General features: G+C 40.3%; 1 protein-coding gene across 1 annotated transcript in view; it reads left to right on the top strand.

Moving 5' to 3' along the window:
* The window catches only part of LOC135216470 (tuberin-like), a 299,405-nt gene that overhangs the window by 230,621 nt on the left and 50,193 nt on the right, over positions 1-18,591 (top strand). The window contains exon 21 of the mRNA XM_064251839.1: positions 1,254-1,485. Coding sequence (XP_064107909.1) covers positions 1,254-1,485 — 232 coding nt within the window. The remainder of the gene's footprint in view (positions 1-1,253; positions 1,486-18,591) is intronic.

The following is an 18,591-nucleotide window of genomic DNA, read 5'->3' as shown; positions in this document are numbered from 1 at the left end:
GTCCAATCGGCATACGGGAGACATTTTGACTCGACATTTAATACGTCCAATCGGCGTAAGAGGGTTAAGAATAAGCTTGACAAATATCTAAGCTGCATCCCAGACCATCCAAGATTGGAAGATGCAAAATATACCGGAAGATGTACTAGCAACTCTTTGGTAGACATTAGAGGTGCCTCACACTGAGGGACCTGGGGCAACCCGAACAAGATGTAAGGATCTGTAAGGTAAGGATCTCTCTCTCTCTCTGTCTGTCTCTCTCTCTCTCTCTCTCTCTCTCTCTCTCTCTCTCTCTCTCTCTCTCTCATACTGAGGTGGTGAGAGAATGTTTATTAAAATAACCTTTCCCTCATCTTCTGTTTTTAACTCTGAGAAGCTCCAAGCCAGAGCTGTCAAATATGAAAAGTTAATGTGACAGGTGGTGGAGTGTTGCTGATTAGCTGATCAGTTATTTTTACACACACACACACACACACACACTCTCTCTCTCTCTCTCTCTCTCTCTCTCTCTCTCTCTCTCTCTCTCTCTCTCTCTCTCATAGTTAGCAAGTAAATAATTTTAAATTGATCGAATTTTACCTTTACCATCTACAACTATAAATGCTCCGTTCTAAAACAGACACGACTAAGAGTTGTATTAGTCCACATAAAAAGCACTGATTGTTCATGAAAAGGAATTTCAGAACACAGAGAAAGAGGCAGAATAAAGACTTTTTTTAAAAGCAGGTTTAGAAAATTAAAAATAGATCGGTCAGAGGGGCAAAGAAGAGAGAAATAATTCATATGTAATCTTCACACACACATGGCAGGGGAAAGAAGGGAGAAATAGTTCATATGTAATCTTCACACACTCCTTTATTTTTATCAACCATTTACTGTATTTGTTTTTTTAAGGGTAATGTATTAAGCTAACTTTTAAATGAAATTGCAGTAACTTTAATTTAAAAGTTAGATTAACACAAACTGTAGAAGCAAGCATTTATTAGCATTTTTAGAGACCGTGCCAAACTTATGCAAAAATTTCCCTTATATGAGGGGTTCTGGAGCCTAACCACGTGTACGTTTGGGAATTACTGTATTGCGCTCAAAGAAATTAAAAAATACTAATGAGTAGTAAATGCACTTTTTGTTTCATTAATTCAGTAATATGCACAACATAATAATTCCTATTGATTGCTATTTTAGGAATTGAAGACATGTTTCTTATCAATGAAAGCCCCACAAATTTGTAATATATCCCTCTTTTTTTTCAGTTTTGTGTTCCTTCAGCTTTATTACCATGGGTGTTTAGGTGCTGGTAATGAGAGACCTGTTTTAGTTCCAACACATCAACCTGAGATACAGCGTGCATTACGTGTATTAGATCTGATGAGACCTCAAGAAACGCACAGAATTGGTGTGCTGTATGCTGGCCCTGGGCAAATCACCGAACAACAGATTCTTAGAAATTCATTTGGTTCATGGAGGTATATGATGTTCTTGCAGGTAAATTATTAAAGTTTTTAGATTTTTTTCATTCATATTTGTACACAAAAGCTTGTGTAATATGTCCCTTAGTTCAGTTATACAGTATAAAAATAAGATAAACTTAAAAGGCTGAAATACTGTAGATCCTGATAGTGAAGAAAGAATGCTAACTTATTGCAGAATGCAGTCATTCCTTGGCCAGAGAGAATGTTAGACTAATATGAGCAGAGTTTGTTAAGTTTGTTGGACAAAGTATTTTTGTATTGGTTTTCAGTTTCTTCCATGCACTATTTATATTGATTGCTACCCTGCGTCTCTACCTTAATACTCTCCCACCAAGATTCTGAGAATGTCAAGTTTTCTGTGGGAAAGCTTGGAGTATCATGTTTGTATGAGATTTCTGTCTGAGATAACCATTGTTGTGATCAAGGCCAACAGTATACCGTATATACTCGAGTAACGTGCGATCTCGCATATCATGCGACCCCCAAATTTTCACCAATAAACAGTGGTTTTGTCATGTATCTCATGTATCATGCGAGTTCCTTTTCCGAGAGCGTCAGTTCATAAGGTGGGTGGTTTAGCATGCTAATGGCCGAGTCATTCAGATGTGTGCTGCTACTAGTCAAGTTTCGGTAATTTTCTTACTAATCTCGAGAATTGAATAGAAAATCTCAAGATTAAAAAAGAATCCCAAGATAATAAAATAATTGTAAAAATAACGCGCCTTGAAGTCCTAAATCATTCTCTCTCTCTCTCTCTCTCTCTCTCTCTCTCTCTCTCTCTCTCTCTCTCTCTCTCTCTCTCTCTCTCTCTCTCAGGAATAAATACTGTAATTTGAGTCTTTCACCAACGGGTATCAGTAAATGTGTAGACATTGTGTGCGTGTTTAAAAAAATGTGCAGTACACACACATTCCGATGTTTCGGTTTTTGGAATTTTTCAGATTTCGGAAATGTGAGGTCAGATGCATAATATAATCAAACAAACATCACTACTGCAGCAAAAACATTTTTTCCCTTTATGTTTTTCATTATTGTTATTTATTAATTACAGTTTATTTGAATAAATATTAATATAATGCTGTTAAATGAATGTGAGATAACTAAGATCACCTATAACAAAATTGTGGGACAATTAATATATGTTCACTAATAGCTATTATTTTCAAAACAAACATTCCGTAAAACGCAAAAAATATATGTACATGACAATCAAAATATAATAATGTTTTGCAGTTCAACTTGTGAATTTTAACAATAAGTGATTGGAAAAAGGCAATTATGATACCAATATATAAAAATAAGGGAAGCAAAAGGGAGTGTGGTAACTATCGGGGCATAAGTTTACTGTCAGTCCCAGGGAAGATATTCATGAGAGTAATACTTAACAGAATAAGACCTATATTAGAAGAGAAACTTAGAGAACAGCAGTGTGGTTTTAGAAGTGGAAGGTCAACAGTGGATCAAATTTTCACCTTAAGACAGATAATTGAGAAGAGATGGGAATATGCAAAGCCAATATTCTGTGCCTTTATAGACTTGGAGAAAGCGTATGATTCAGTATGGAGAGATGGAATGTGGAGAGTGGCAGAACACTATGGTATACCACTGAAAGTGATAAGGATACTAAAGAACTGGTACCAAGGAGTGTGCAGCTGTGTACAGCTAGTGACTGGTTCCCAGTGGGAAGTGGGCTAAGACAGGGATGTGTTATGTCACCCACCTTGTTTAATGTATATATTGACCATATAATGAGAAGAGTGATGGAGAATGAAAACAGAGGGGCTAGTATTGGTGGAGAAGTTTTTATGGATTTGGACTTTGCTGATGATGTTGCGTTGGTTGCTGATACGTGGCTGGTGCTGGTAGGTATCAGCACAAAGAAGAGCAAGATCATGGTTGTGAGTAAGGATGATGATTGGGTGCACATGGAAGATATGACAATCAGAGGACAGGAACTCAAGCAAGTCGAGAAGTTTGTATACTTGGGAAGTGTAGTAACAGCAGACGGGAGGCAAATTGAAGATATACAAAGAAGAAAACTAGGAGCAGCAAGAGCTTTTGAGGTTCTGAGAAAAAACGTTTGGTCAAGGCATGAAATCAGCTTGAAAACTAAGATGAGAATATTCAATGCAGTAGTACTACCAGTCCTGATGTATGGCTCGTCCACCTGGGCACTGACCAGAACAGAGGAGAAAAGGTTGGATGCTTTTGGGATGAAGCTGCTGAGAAGGATACTTGGCATTAAATGGGTTGATTATGTTAGAAATGAAGACATCAGGGTGAGATTGATGCAAAGGCCAGTCAGTACCAGGTTGAAGAGGGGAAGGCTGAAATGGTTTGGACATGTTGAGAGGATGGATGGGAATAGAGACCCCAGGAGAGCACTGAGAGCAGTACAAATAGGACGAAGACCGCTGGGTAGACCAAGAACGAGGTGGATAGACATAATTGTCAGGGATCTTGAGGATGAAATCCAAAACTTAGAGGAAGCAAGGGAAATGGCTCGGGATAGAGACAGATGGAGAGGAACTGTATCAGCCTTATGCCACTGGCCAGTGGCGGGAAGATAAAGTAAAGTAAAGTAAGTATGACTATATAATATATTTCACCAAATCGATCTTGAAGTTGAAGAGTCGTAAAATTTTGAGGATGGGAAAAGGATTTGTACTTCGTGATTACGTATCGCTACAACACCATGTGGTATTTTCATACCACTATATTGATGACGCATCGCTACAACACACTGGTATTTTTCATACCACTATACATTAAAGTTAAAATGATCATATATTATTGTTTTCACGAAGAAATAATTATATAAAGAAAATTATTGAGTCATTTTTGCCGTCAGCAGTCAGAAAATCACGAACATGGTAACGTTCAAACCTAGTGCCATCCATGGCATATGTCTATAAATAGAACAGAAGCAGAGGGCAGTCATTGGATAACAGATCTCCATGGCTACCAACCAGCCAATCAGGTGATAGTTGTACTACTCTGTGAATTTCTTAGAATGAACGTTTACACACGCGAAGCTAACGATGTGTGTTTTACATACAATACGTAGTTTTAGTTTTTATTAGTGTAAGTATTTTACTGATTACATGAAGCATAGAATGATTCCTTCTCATTACTTTGAATGCGAAATGGTTTGAAGATTCTTCCGCAAAGAAAAGAAAAACAATTTATTTAGAAGATGATACCTATTTACTAACGCGGTTGACATAGCTTCAAAACAAAATTCAACTCTTTAATCTCTGGAAAAATGTTAATCTTTCTGTCTGCTGGTCACAACCTTTATATCCCCGGCGACTAACAACAACAAAATTTGTTTGTTTGTTTTATCATCCGAGATGTAGGTATTTATTACCTGTAGGTACAGCACATTTTTTAACAGTATGCCCACACACACACACACATACAGTTGCACGTGTGGTAATACCTATTGGTTTCAGAGACTCAAGTTAACACTTACAGTATAGTTGAGAGGGGGGAGAGAGTTCATCCTAGATGGCCTTGGTTCATTTCTCTATCTCTCGAGGAATGTCAAGATTTGTTCCCTGCTCTTTGTAAATTTAGTCCATGCGACTGACAGCAACAAAATTCATATTTTTTTTTCTTCCAGATATGAATTACCCGTACTGGACATTTCTAACAAGCATGAATACACTGCAATATACTCTCTCTCTCTCTCTCTCTCCTCTCTCTCTCTCTCTCTCTCAGGAAAGATACCGTCAATTCAATTTATCAGTATCTTTTCCTGATGGACAGACAGAGTAAATATTTAGGACTCCAAGGCTTGGCATATGTCAATTATTTTATTGTCTTGGGAATTTTGGTTAATCTTGGGATTTTCCATGGTCAACTCTTGGGATTAGTAAGAAAAATGCGATTATTTGAGCAGCAGCTGCAGCGCACACCCGAATGAATCGGGAAGCCTAGCACGCCAAACAAAAGTATTTACAAAATGAGCTGAGCTCTCTGGCTGGCGGTTTGGTCCTCCCACGTGTTTGATCGCATATCTGCCAAATTTATAACAACAACAGAGATAAAACCATTTCTCCCATTACAGATTTCAAATATTATCTTTTCCGTTACGCAGAATTCTAAATAATTACATAAGTTCACGATTGATAAAGTTTTTTTTATGTAATAACAAGAAACGGAGTCAGATTTTCTATCACCATGGCATCTCATTTTGGTGCTGTTGCGAATATTTCAACCAATTCCACGTGCGTTTAAATCCATACTGACTGTACAGTCTGGAGACAGTTCTCCCTTCTACACATATCTTGATTTCTTCAATGATTCGTAGGTTATAGAAATAAATTGGTGAGCAAGGAAATATGAAATAAAGCATAACAGAGTAAGTTTGACGAGTGAGAAATAAACAATCGTAAACAAACATTCTCTCTCTCTCTCTCTCTCTCTCTCTCTCTCTCTCTCTCTCTCTCTCTCTCTCTCTCTCTCTCTCTCTCTCTCTCTCTCTCTCTGACAAAATAATAGATAGGAAACAATGACTGAATATTGCTTGAATGTGATATGGCATTTGGCCTGACTGAAGTGTGGAGTGACTTTGACACCGACTACAAGTTATTCCTGGTCATCTCACAGCCATGGATAGAACAACTTCACAGCCGAGAAAGGGCAATCGTATACACGAGAGAGAGAGAGAGAGAGAGAGAGAGAGAGAGAGAGAGAGAGAGAGAGAGAGAGAGAGAGAGAGAGCAGGGCCGAATAGGAAGGAGATTAAAGTACCTGGGAATGAATCTTATAATTATAGCCTCGGGGTTTGTCTCAAGGACATTCAAAGGTCTGTCAAACACGGGCAGTAGTTGTTATTGTAAAATTAGCATAAGGGCAGATCTTTTAAAGCCACGCCAGAGAGCTCGCCACGGTGACAAGACTATACCTTCCATATGAAGATGAAATGATCAAAGATCTGGAAGATGACGAATGTGACTGCCTTGATGGCGAAGAATTCAGAGCAGTATTTGATGATACGGACACGGAGAGCGACTTTGGAGGATTTTAGTTTATTAATTTTATGCATTTTTTTTTACTTTAATAAATTTTCACTTAACTGCGTATCCTAAAATAAAAATAATAGTTCAAGTAACAAATGTTTCTTTTACCGAGTAAAACAAAAAGTAAACATTCCTTCGGTATTGTGCCTTAATCAACTGATTTGGAAATTATAGATGGTTAGTCTAGAACAGTTAAACATGCTGTATAAACCAAAATAATGTAAATGGCGCACGATCGCTCTTTTGTATTTTAAAATACAATAGTAATATGAGAATGCATACAATATTATTGGATATAATGAAGTACATAACTTTTTAAAAGATCTACAGTTTTTTTCCGGTAGTAACTATCGCAATCTGCCGATTTGGGAAAGCATAGACGGTACACTAATTTTATACCGCGTGTATGATGCAACCCCTTCAAAATTAGCTTCAAAATTAGGTTTCAAAAGTCGCATAATATGCGAGTATATACGGTACATATAGGCTTTAGTATTTCAATATTTTAAAATCATGTTTTTAGATGTGATCACTGCAACTCCACTCCTGTAATAGAACTTGAGTACAAGAACTTCATCCTCAGTGTGGATCTGATGAGACCTCAAGAAACACAGAACTGATGTTTTGTATGCTAGCCCTAGGCACACCAACAAACAAGAAATTCTTAGAAATTCACCCACCCTTACATCATAGTAGTTGGCTGTTGTAGTTCAAGCTTGTAGCAATTCTCTCTCTGAAAATTTATATGATTTGATTCAAATAGTGTAGTCTACTTTTTCCCAAGCTATACTTTCTTTTATATTATTAATATATATATATATATATATATATATATATATATATATATATATATATATATAAGTGAATACCATGGGAAAATGATAGTCAGAAATCCAAGCGCTTTCGTCTTTATTCAGACATCGTCAAGGAGCTACTAAAGTACAATTGGAGAGGAAGGCCTCGGGTGCAAACAAGATCAGGAATACCAGATGGTTAATTATCAAAAGGGTAAAAATTAAAAGGGATAATCCAGGATTATCGGATATCACACGGTCACAAACTTAAACAGATACTGACCCTAACCGAAATTACAAAGTATCTTTTCTGGGCTCAGCTCGTGTCGGCCTATGAAAGGATCCTTAATATCATTCTTTCTAGGTAAAATTAATCTAAAATTACCAGAGAAAAACAAAATTAAGAAAATGTCAGTAAAACTGACTCGCTCACTCTTAAAAAGAAGTGTCGGTATGGTAATAGGGGCGAGTGGGAACACTACCACGAGACATTCACCAATTAGACCTTCCAATCAGAATCCCCACAAGAGAGAGCTGATACCAACGGGCGATGCAGCCGCTACTACTACTACTAGAGGACGCCACGGACAGCAGCGCCCCTAGCGGTCATCCTTAATATTTAGCGCTAGCGTACAGACGCATTTTTCTCTGTGCTGTGCCTTTTACGGGATTTATTATCTTCTTCGTTATGGAACGTTCTGCAATCGCAACGGCTAAGTTAAGTGCCTCATAAGTAATGTTTTACTATAATTTTATCTTCCGGGAACCAGTATTTTCCTTCTAATAGGTCATATACGGTTTCCCGGTTGTCTCGTGGCGGCGCCATGCTGCCTTGTTAAGAATTCCCGGTCCTCCATACTGGGACTTCTTATACTTATGGGCTTACCTTTTACGTTCATCGTTTTTACATCGAATTTTAGCTAGATTAGCCCCCTTACCATTTCTCTTAGTTTGGTATTTAGGGCTATTATTATTGTTCCAGCCCAGCATCCCGGCTCTTGCTCTTCATCGGCTTTCGCTGGCTCCGAGTAGGCTTCTGTTCCTCGGAACAGTTTGCCTCCTCCTGGGCTTCTTTTTCTTATACTAAAAGTGTCTCTTCCATCTTTACGATGTAATTTTTATTCTATTTAGGGTGTTAGGCTAGCCTAGGTGCATGTTCCATGATTTGGTACAGCCTGGTTCACGTGGCCCTCCCACGGTTGTGTTGCTCGCGGCTTAGGCCACTTGCGGTCACGTGTTCCATCGCACCTTACCCTTCCCCTTCCCTCCCTACCAGGTATAGGGAGGCTGGCCGGGGGGGACCCCTTGGTTGTCATGACAACCTCAGTTGCCCTCCTCCCTCCCTCTCTGAGGTGGCCAGGGGTTCCTCCCAGCAGGGGGTATAGGGCGACCACTCATAGGGTACCGTGTCTCCGAGCGGGTAGTTGTTGAGACGGGGAGGAGTAGGCCACCCCCCCCCCCCCCTCTCTCTCTCCCGCCGTGTTACGCCGAGACCCTCCCCCCCCTTCCCCAGTTGCTCAGCCACCTTCCCTTTCTATAACGAACGGAGCCTTCCGTCGCAGCCGGGGCACCTTTGGTTATAGATTACTGGCTCCGCCAGCGGGCGGGGTGGTCACTACTAGTGGTCGGTTGCTTGCCTACTATATCCTTATATCTCTCCCCCGCTACGGAAGGGAGGCTTGCTTCTTACCCGGGCACTCTTCTAGTAGACGGGTGGAGGAAGGTTTGATATTATTGTTATTTTAAGGATATACCCTAATTTTACGATGATTTGTTTAATTTTAATTTTATTTGCATATGCTTACCATCCCCGCCATTTTTCGTCGTGGTTTCCTTTTACCACCACTCCTGGTTGGATTCTATCTTTTGTCCCCGCCGTCAGCGGAGCATAGCCTAGGACAACCAACCAACCTTGTTACCACACGTATTATGGCGGGGCTCTGGTTTAATCTAACTTTCTCGCTCCGGCACCAGCGGAGCAACTGTTAGACTGTAAGTGTTCTCCTGATACTCATGTATTTTTCCACTTACAGGCTACCAACTGTCAGGTCCCGGCGTGCAACGCGACGTTGTACGACCCCTGCGGCCACGATGAGTGCAGGTCTCACGCTCCTTGTGCCACGTCATTCAACGATATGATCGTCTGGCACCCGGAAGCCTGCGCCATCTGCTACGACCTAGTCAGTCAGCTGGTGGAGGGGGTAAGTCGATTATAGCTTCTTTATCATTTACTAACAACTCTTAGACATAAGTTTGTTAACCCCGTTCCGCCATTAGAAGCTCATCTCGCCCTTTCTTCCAGGCTACTAGTGTGAGGGAGGTCGCCCTTGCTACCCTGAAAAGCGTTGGGGTGGAGGGCGGCTTCAGGGAAAGAACGCCGCCAAAGGCCAGCCGTACATCCTTGAATAAGAAGCTGGCCGTCCAGATCTTCCCGCGGGCAAGTCAACAGGGTACGTTGACCCCTTGTCCGCAGCCCCTCTCATAGCCTCCAACTCCAAGCAAGATCTCCAGCAATCTTACGGGGTCGTAGCTTCACAGGAGTCGGTCCCGGACGTCGCTGCCCTGGACCTAAACATCGAGCCGATGGCGGTTGGAGTAGAGGATTTGTTGGTTGAGGTAGGTGTGTCGGGCGCCCCAAGGTCTTCTTTTCCTTGGGTGTTCCTGGATCTTCTCCTGTCCCTTCTTCGAGCGCCTCTTTCCAAGGCTTTGTGGGATCTGAGATCCCTACCCGCTCTCCCGCTCTCTCTGTACCTCCTAAGGTGAAGGGACAGAGAGAACCGAAGACTCTATCTAAGACGACTTCTAAGAAGTCGTCTTCGTCTTCTTCGGCTAGGAAGTCTTCGACTTCTTACGCTGACGCGGTGAAGGCCAAGCCGAGCTCTTCTTACTCGAAGAGCTCTAGAAGCAAGGCTTCTAAGGAAGAAGGCCTCGCGCTCCCGCCGAGCCAGTGCCTTCTCCTGCCTCCACCGCATCCACTCCTCAACGCCGGTGGGAGGAGCGGGACCCAGCACCTTTGATCCCACTGCTTTCTCAGCAGTGGTGATGCAACAGGTGGGTGAGATGGTTGGTTCGCAAGTCTCCGCCCTGGGGACGAAATTTGAGCAGATGTTTGCACAACTGTCAAGCACTCTGTCTCAATCAGCCAACCAATCCATCCAGGATCTTCTCTAACAGGGTTAGAGAGAATGAGGACCGAGTGGCTGGGCTCTCTCAGGTCCCTCTTCCAGTCTCCCCAGGGCCAAGTGCTGGTATTTTCCAGCTCCCGCCATACGACTCTCTGCCAGCTTTCTCTATGGAGAACCCTTGGAGAGTAGCCGCCTACGCTCCATTTAAGGATGGGATGATCTCTATCCCGGAGTGTGGAACTCGAAGGATTGAGGACTTCGAGTTTTATCCTCCGGGTCTGGCGCAGCCTTTCATCGGCTATGCTAGGCTGACTGTAGCGGCTCTTACTAGGGAAGACAAGATCTCTAGGGAAGATGTTCTCTACGTAGGGGGATCATGCCCAACGGAATGGGTTCACTGCCTTGAGGACTGGGAGTGCACAAACACTAAGCTCCAGGCCTATAAGAGTCCCTTTCACTATTTTTGCGACGGAAGAAGAGGCTTCTCTTCCGTTCGCCACGAAAATAGTAGAGAGGACTCTTCAGGCAGTCCTCAAGGATGAGCCCATGCCACAGCTAAGGGAGGCGGAGTCTACTTCTCCGCTCTTCCCAGCTTTTGGAGAATTGTGGGAGAACTTGCCAGCCACATTCACGCTTGGCAAGCTCAAAAAACCGGACTGCGCCATGGACCAGTTCGGCGAGAAGCTTCCAAGACTGCCTGATTCCTTGATTCAGGCGGAGTTTGATGCGCGAACTAGGTTTGGCAGGTCCCTCAATTCTCTAATAATAACGGAAATGGCTGCTCTTTCATATGCTACAGAACCGCTGTTTAAGATCTTGGCCAAATCCCAGCTTCAGACGGTTCAGACAGAGGCTTTCGACTTCTTCCAAGCTAGGAGGAATTGCCGAAAGCACGTTCTGCAGGAGTGCACTATTAGGCACGAGCCTAATAGACTCCTGGCTTCTAGCATGTGGGGAGCGGATCTCTTCCCAGAATCCGCTGTAAATGAAGTGCACCACGAGGCTGCTAGGCTCAACCAGAGCCTTAGAGCTAGGTGGGGAATTTCATCTAAGAGGAAGCAAGAATCCGCCCCCACTGCTGGTAAGAAACCAAAGAAGTCTGGTAAAAGGTTCCAGCCTTACCAGAAACACCAGCAACAGCAGCAATTTGTTCAGGCCGTCCCGGTTACCCAACAGGGACAACCTGGTAGTTCGAAACAGAACCAGCCCATCCTCCTGCTGTCTCCTCAATCACAACCGTCGACCTCCTACGCACTCTCGCCGGCCTTCAACCCTACGTATGAAGGTCAGGGCTACACTCCCTTTAACAAGCAGCCGAGAGGTAGGGCGAGAGGCTACTTTCGCCAGCGTGGCGCAGGACGGGCGACAAGGAGCAGGCAGTTCAGAGGAGGGCGTGGTGGTCAACCCTCCCATCAACAATGAGAGCAACTGGTATCCTCTTCTTCTGGAATTGGGTCTCCGACCTCAACGGATTCCCAATCCCAAGCTGTCACAATCAGTACAAATGAGGACTGTGTTCGCTTCCTCAGGAATTCTTCAGACCCTAACTTTATGGACTTCATGAAGTTTGCGGCTAATAAAGATGCTAATATTGATCCACAAAATATTCTCTTCCTAGAATCAGATAAGAGAGAGTCAACCATTAGACAATATGACTCAGCTGTTAAAAAATTAGCATCTTTCCTGAAAGAATCAAACACTACAACCATGACAGTTAATCTAGCTATATCCTTTTTCAGGTCCTTGTTTGAAAAAGGTTTAGCAGCTAGCACTATTACTACTCATAAATCGGCTTTGAAGAAGATCTTTCAGTTAGGTTTTCAGATAGATCTGACTGAATCTTATTTCACGTCTATTCCTAAAGCCTGTGCTAGACTTAGACCTTCTCAAAGGCCTACTGCAGTTTCATGGTTCTTAAATGATGTCCTCAAACTAGCTTCAGATACTGACAACTCGTCTTGTACATTCATAATGCTTCTTAGGAAGACATTATTCTTATTAAGCCTAGCTTCAGGAGCTAGAATTTCAGAACTGTCGGCTCTATCCAGAGATGCGGGTCATGTGGAATTCCTCCCCTCAGGAGAAGTTCTGCTTGCTCCGGATCGTAGCTTTTTAGCTAAAAATGAGGATCCTCTGGCAAGGTGGGCTCCTTGGAAAGTCATCCCACTTCCCCAAGATCCTTCTCTCTGCCCAGTATCAACTTTAAGAGCCTTTCTATCTCGTACATCCTCAAGATCCTCAGGTCCTCTCTTCATGAGAGAAAAAGGTGGTACTTTGTCAGTAAAAGGTATTAGACAACAAATCCTTTACTTTATTAAACAAGCCAATCCTGATTCATTCCCAAAAGCACATGACATCAGGGGAGTAGCCACCTCAATTAATTACTTTCAACATATGAACTTTGAGGATCTTAAAAAGTATACTGGATGGAAATCCCCGACAGTCTTTAAACGTCATTATCTAAAGTCCTTGGAATCTTTAAAATTTTCAGCAGTAGCAGCGGGAAACATTGTTTCTCCTGATACTGTATAGTAGTCGTAGTATAGATCCAGGTCTCCTTTCTACCTACCTCAGCCAACATGCCTCACCCTATCGCCATGCTACTCGGATATCCTAGCCTTAGCCGCTGAATCATACTAGTGGGATTGTCCCTTATTTTTTGCTAGGGACATCCACACTTGTACTGATATTGTACTTCAGTGTACCTACCCTTATTTTTATGCTAGGGTAGGACACAATGTGTTTGTATATTATGTAAATAATTTTCTAAGTAAATCTAATTTGTAAAAATTACACTGCATTATTATATTTACTGTGTTTACTGTAATTTTAAGTACTTTTACATTACTAACTTTCTTTTATGTTACTGTTTAAAATAAGTTAGACTTAAGTACTTAGTTTATATGCTGTAATTGATTTACTTATATTATATCCCTCATTTTACAACTGCTTTTCATTTGTCCCTCCCATCTTGTCTGTTTCTCTGGTACTCTTTCATAGGCCGACACGAGCTGAGCCCAGAAAAGGGATTTTGACGAAGGAAAAATCTATTTCTGGGTGATTGGCTCGTGTCGCCCTATGAAACCCACCCTGTATTGTTTGCCCCCCCTGCAGGACAAGATGTTTTTAGATTAAGGATGACCGCTAGGGGCGCTGCTGTCCGTGGCGTCCTCTAGTAGTAGTAGTAGCGGCTGCATCGCCCGTTGGTATCAGCTCTCTCTTGTGGGGATTCTGATTGGAAGGTCTAATTGGTGAATGTCTCGTGGTAGTGTTCCCACTCGCCCCTATTACCATACCGACACTTCTTTTTAAGAGTGAGCGAGTCAGTTTTACTGACATTTTCTTAATTTTGTTTTTCTCTAATAATTTTAGATTAATTTTACCTAGAAAGAATGATATTAAGGATCCTTTCATAGGGCGACACGAGCCAATCACCCAGAAATAGATTTTTCCTTCGTCAAAATCCCTTTACAGTCCAAAATATGTAAAAACTAAATATATTAATTTTGTTGCTTAGTTTTTACATATTTTGGACTGTAAAGATACTTTGTAATTTCGGTTAGGGTCAGTATCTGTTTAAGTTTGTGACCGTGTGATATCCGATAATCCTGGATTATTCCTTTTAATTTTTACCCTTTTGATAATTAACCATCTGGTATTCCTGATCTTGTTTGTACCTGAGGCCTTCCTCTCCAATTGTACTTTAGTAGCTCCTTGACGATGTCTGAATAAAGACGAAAGCGCTTGGATTTCTGACTATCATTTTCCCGTGGTATTCGCTTATTTATGAAGTCACGTGCATCTACGTGATAAAGTGATTTTTTATATATATATATATATATATATATATATATAATATCTATATATATATATATATATATATATATATATATATCTATATATATTATATATATATATATATATATATATATATATCATATATATATATAATATATATATATATATATCATATATATTATATATAAATACTAATATATATTATATATATCTATATATATATATATATATATATACTATAATATATAATAATTTTATAATATATATTTTATAATATATAATGAAATTATATATATATATATAAATAAATATATATAGTATTATAATATATATAGATACTATAATATATATATATATATATAGATACTATAATATATTATATATATATATATTATATAACTATATATATATATATATATATATATATATATATATATATATATATATATATATTATATATATTATATATATTTCTTCCTAGAGGTCTCATGTCACTTAGCAGTCTGACTTCAACTTTACCTTGTTTAAGTTTTCCTTCAAGAACAAATCCTTCAGGCATGTGTGTTACAATTTAACTGAGCATATAATGTAAGTAATAATAGGTTACAAGATATTTGTTCATACACGAACAAACCTTTGGTCTTAACAGTAGGAACTTTGAGTTACACAACCTGTTGGGCAGCCACCACAAGACCCAGGGAAAACGTGTCTGTAGATCTGTGGGCAACATCCTTTTGATAGAAAGAGGTGAGCGTGGACTGGCGTAACCAAGTACCAGCACTCTGCACTCTATGTACAGCCAAGTTCTTTTTGAAAGCCAGAGAGGGACCAATACCCCTAACATCATGCACAGACGTGGTGGCGGAATTATCAAGAGCCAAGTATGCTGTCTGATGGCTTCCCGTATCCAAAAAGAGATAGTATACTTAGACACCTCTTTCTTTGTACGTCCTGTGCTAAGAAAAAGTCTGCGGCAGCCTGGTCTAAGGTGCCGTGTCCTTTTAAGATAGCAACGCAGGGCCTGGACGGGGCACAACAAAAGACCTTGAGCATCACCACCGACAAAGTCATTCAGTGGTGGAATGGAAAATGAAGTGAACCTGTCATCGTCCACAGAGGGATTTTGGGTCTTGGCCACAAATTCCTGGACAATGAAGGACATTGACCCCCAACCCCTGGTGTGCTTCACATCCTATTGTTAAGACCTCAGGTTTGTAGCTATGAAAAATATAAATTGTCTAAGAAAATTTGTCATTTTTTCCTGTGTTCAAGTAGAATTTTAATAGAACATTGTACTTTCAAGGTTGTATGCTGGGTGCTGATTGCATTTTGGAATGAATGTTAGTTCTTATTCTAGATCCATGAAGTTCCTAGAATTATTTAGTATTTTGAACAGTACAAGTAATGTACCTACTTACCATGCAGTGCGGTCTATTTTTTACATGCTTTTATTTAACTTGACTTTGCATCTGTCTGTCTGTTTGGGTCAAATCTTAACTCAATTTTTTTACCTGTTCCCTTCATTTGATGGACTTGAAATATTGCATGGTTGCTCAATCCCACTGACAGTACAACCTTACATGATCTGTTGGTCAGCAGTGACCTACAGCGACCCAGAATCTTAGGATTGGTATGACTTCTTTGACTTCCTCTTCCCTCCCACCTACCCATTTCCATCCCCCTGCCCCTCCCCTTTCCAAAGCGCACAATCCCATTTCATTTTAGGTGTGTTCTTCCCCTTCCCTATTCCTTCCTCTCCCCCTCCCTCTCCTGGAACATACAATCAGATGTTAATTTAGCTGTGTCCTCTCCCCTTTCCCTCTTCCATCCCCCTCACTAATACCTTCTCTCCCCTTCCCATTTCCCTCCTCACCCTTCCCCCTTCTAGAGCACACGATCAAGTGTTAATTTACCTGTGTCCTTCCCCTCCCCTTCCCTCTTCCATCCCTCTCCCCACCTTTGATTTTTGGAGACATTATTAATTGTAAGAAAATCCTGATGTCTCAAAAAATTATTTTTTACTTTTTAGTGCATTTTAATGGAAGCAGGTTTTACAATTTTTTTATTTTTCTTATTTCTATAAGCAATGCTTTCTTCTCCCATCTTTGACCCCAGATATCCCACTGTTTCGTGGCTTGGTAAAAATACATTTCTAAGTAAGTTTTGCTGGAGTAGTGATTAGGAGCTGGAAGGGTGAAGAATTGTTTTTTCACAATGCCGAACGTCGTTCTGACCCATGTGAATATAGCCAAGCTCTTATAGTGTAAGGAGTTTATTGCTTTGTAGGGACATTGAATTGGGTCTGGTAGTGTGAGACTTTTTCTCCAGTGTCTTTTAGTGCCATTTGTAAGGACTCTGTCTAATAAATTTATTTAGGAAGTGTTATTATAGAGCTTTGTAGTGATCTAAATTTCACAGAAACATTGGGATTCATTCTTTTTTAAGGGAAGCTCTTACACTAAAACCTTGCAAAAGACCATGCAGTTTAAGGGTTTAGTTTCAGGGCATTCCAGAATACAGTTTTATTAGTTATAACCATTTCTACTTTGGTTAAGCAAAATGCCAGCTCTGGTTTAAACAACCTTGTTAGGATGGAAAAAGTCAGGAGGAGCTAGACTGATAGTTTTAATTTGATATTTGGGTGAGATTAGTCAACAAAACTTGAAGGGAAAGAATCAGAAGGGTTGCAAGGTTGAAGATGTTTTGTTAAAAGGCCAGGGCTCATAATTTGGGAGAATGGAGTTACTGAATGAGGATGCATAGGCATGCATAGTTAGTTTAGAGATTAGTGCAGCCTTTGACCTTGTGAATCATGAAGCTCTTATCTACAAGCTAAGGTTATTGGGAATTGGTGGAAATTTGATTGATACATTACTTTAAATTAATTTTTAATTGGGAGAACCTAAAGGACTGTGTTGATGACCAGTATAGTAGCCTTAATAATGTCATTTTAGATGTTCAAGCTAGTGTCCTTGGACCTTTTGATTATTATACTAGTGACCTGTGGCAAGGTCTGGAGGAAAAAAATTATTGCATACACTGATGATGTAGCTCTCTTAGCTGTTGTTTCTTCTCAGCTCCCTAAGCCTGTGATTTCAGAATCCTTGAATAGAAATCTGGCATACATTCACAAGTAGAGTAGGCTTGGGACGTGTTGCTTAACTTTTCTAAAATTCAATGTGTGATAATTAGTCAGTACAGAACACTTTTGCCTTTGCATATTGATTTTCATTTAAACAGTATTGTTTTAAATGTCAGAGACTTGAAGCCAGAATATTTATCCTAATGTTAAGACCGAGGGTTTGTTAGTTAAGAAAAATACAAATTGATTAAAAATTTGTCATATTTAGTAGAAATGTTTAAAATGCTTTGTGATGGAGCTGTTATATCTAGGTGTGTTAACTTTTTTCTTCTTCCTTGCTTGGAGTACTGTACTGTTCTCCAGTGTGGTCTATGGGTGCTGACTCTCATCTCAAACTCTTGGATAGTTATGTCATCAATCAAGTTCACCCCCATAGGGAGGTGCATAAGTGCACCATCTGCAGAGCACTGCAGTCATTACTTAAGGTTCTTTGCAGCATTCCATAGTCCTCCAGTTGCAACTCCCTTTTTTCCCATTAGTTATACTACCTCCATTCATATGCTCTTCCATCTGACTCTACACCTACTCCTAACAGTTGTTTCCAAGTGCAATTGCGAGGTATTCTTCCTGTTACACCTTTAAAATCTTTTTGCTCAGTTTTCCTTTCAGCATGGAATGGCCAAGGTCCCAACACTGGTCTTTGGCCTAAATTTTGTGTTCCATTCCATTTTATCAGTCTAGTTTATTTTGCGAACTCAAAAGTTTATTTGTGGCATAGACATAAAGTGAGATATTTTTTTTTTTTTTTTTTTTTTTTTTGCATAACATGTATATTCTATGACAAATATTTTCTGCACTCTTCTTTATCTGACTTAGCTGTTTTTGCTCACAATTCGAGGCAGGCTGCTGCTGCTCCGAACAGTGTGGTGTTTTCTAGTATGATGATTAATACTACACAGTCAAGATAATTTTCATAGCTAACAAACCTGAGTTCTTAACGTTTACTGCCCGCCTCTAGCCGCCCCTCTCATATATACTACTGGGATGGAAGAAAGACTGATGCATCACGAGGTACCAAGCTTGGTTGGTGACCAGCTTCCACCTTGTATACACATGAGTTGCCAGATGCCACAGAGTCCTTGCTTTACAATCTTTGATTGTTTCAACTGGTTTCCAGCTGGTGCTAGAAGATTATCCTATTGTTAAGACAGGTTTGTTAGCTATGAAAAATACAGATTGATTTAAAATTTTTCATTTTTCATAACTACAAAATGTGGAATTGTTTTCAAAGTG

Source organism: Macrobrachium nipponense, chromosome 6 (genome assembly GCF_015104395.2).
Source record: "Macrobrachium nipponense isolate FS-2020 chromosome 6, ASM1510439v2, whole genome shotgun sequence".
Taxonomy (NCBI): Eukaryota; Metazoa; Arthropoda; class Malacostraca; order Decapoda; family Palaemonidae; genus Macrobrachium; species Macrobrachium nipponense.
Note: the sequence above shows the minus strand (reverse complement) of the source record. Positions and strands in the feature narration are given on the sequence as shown.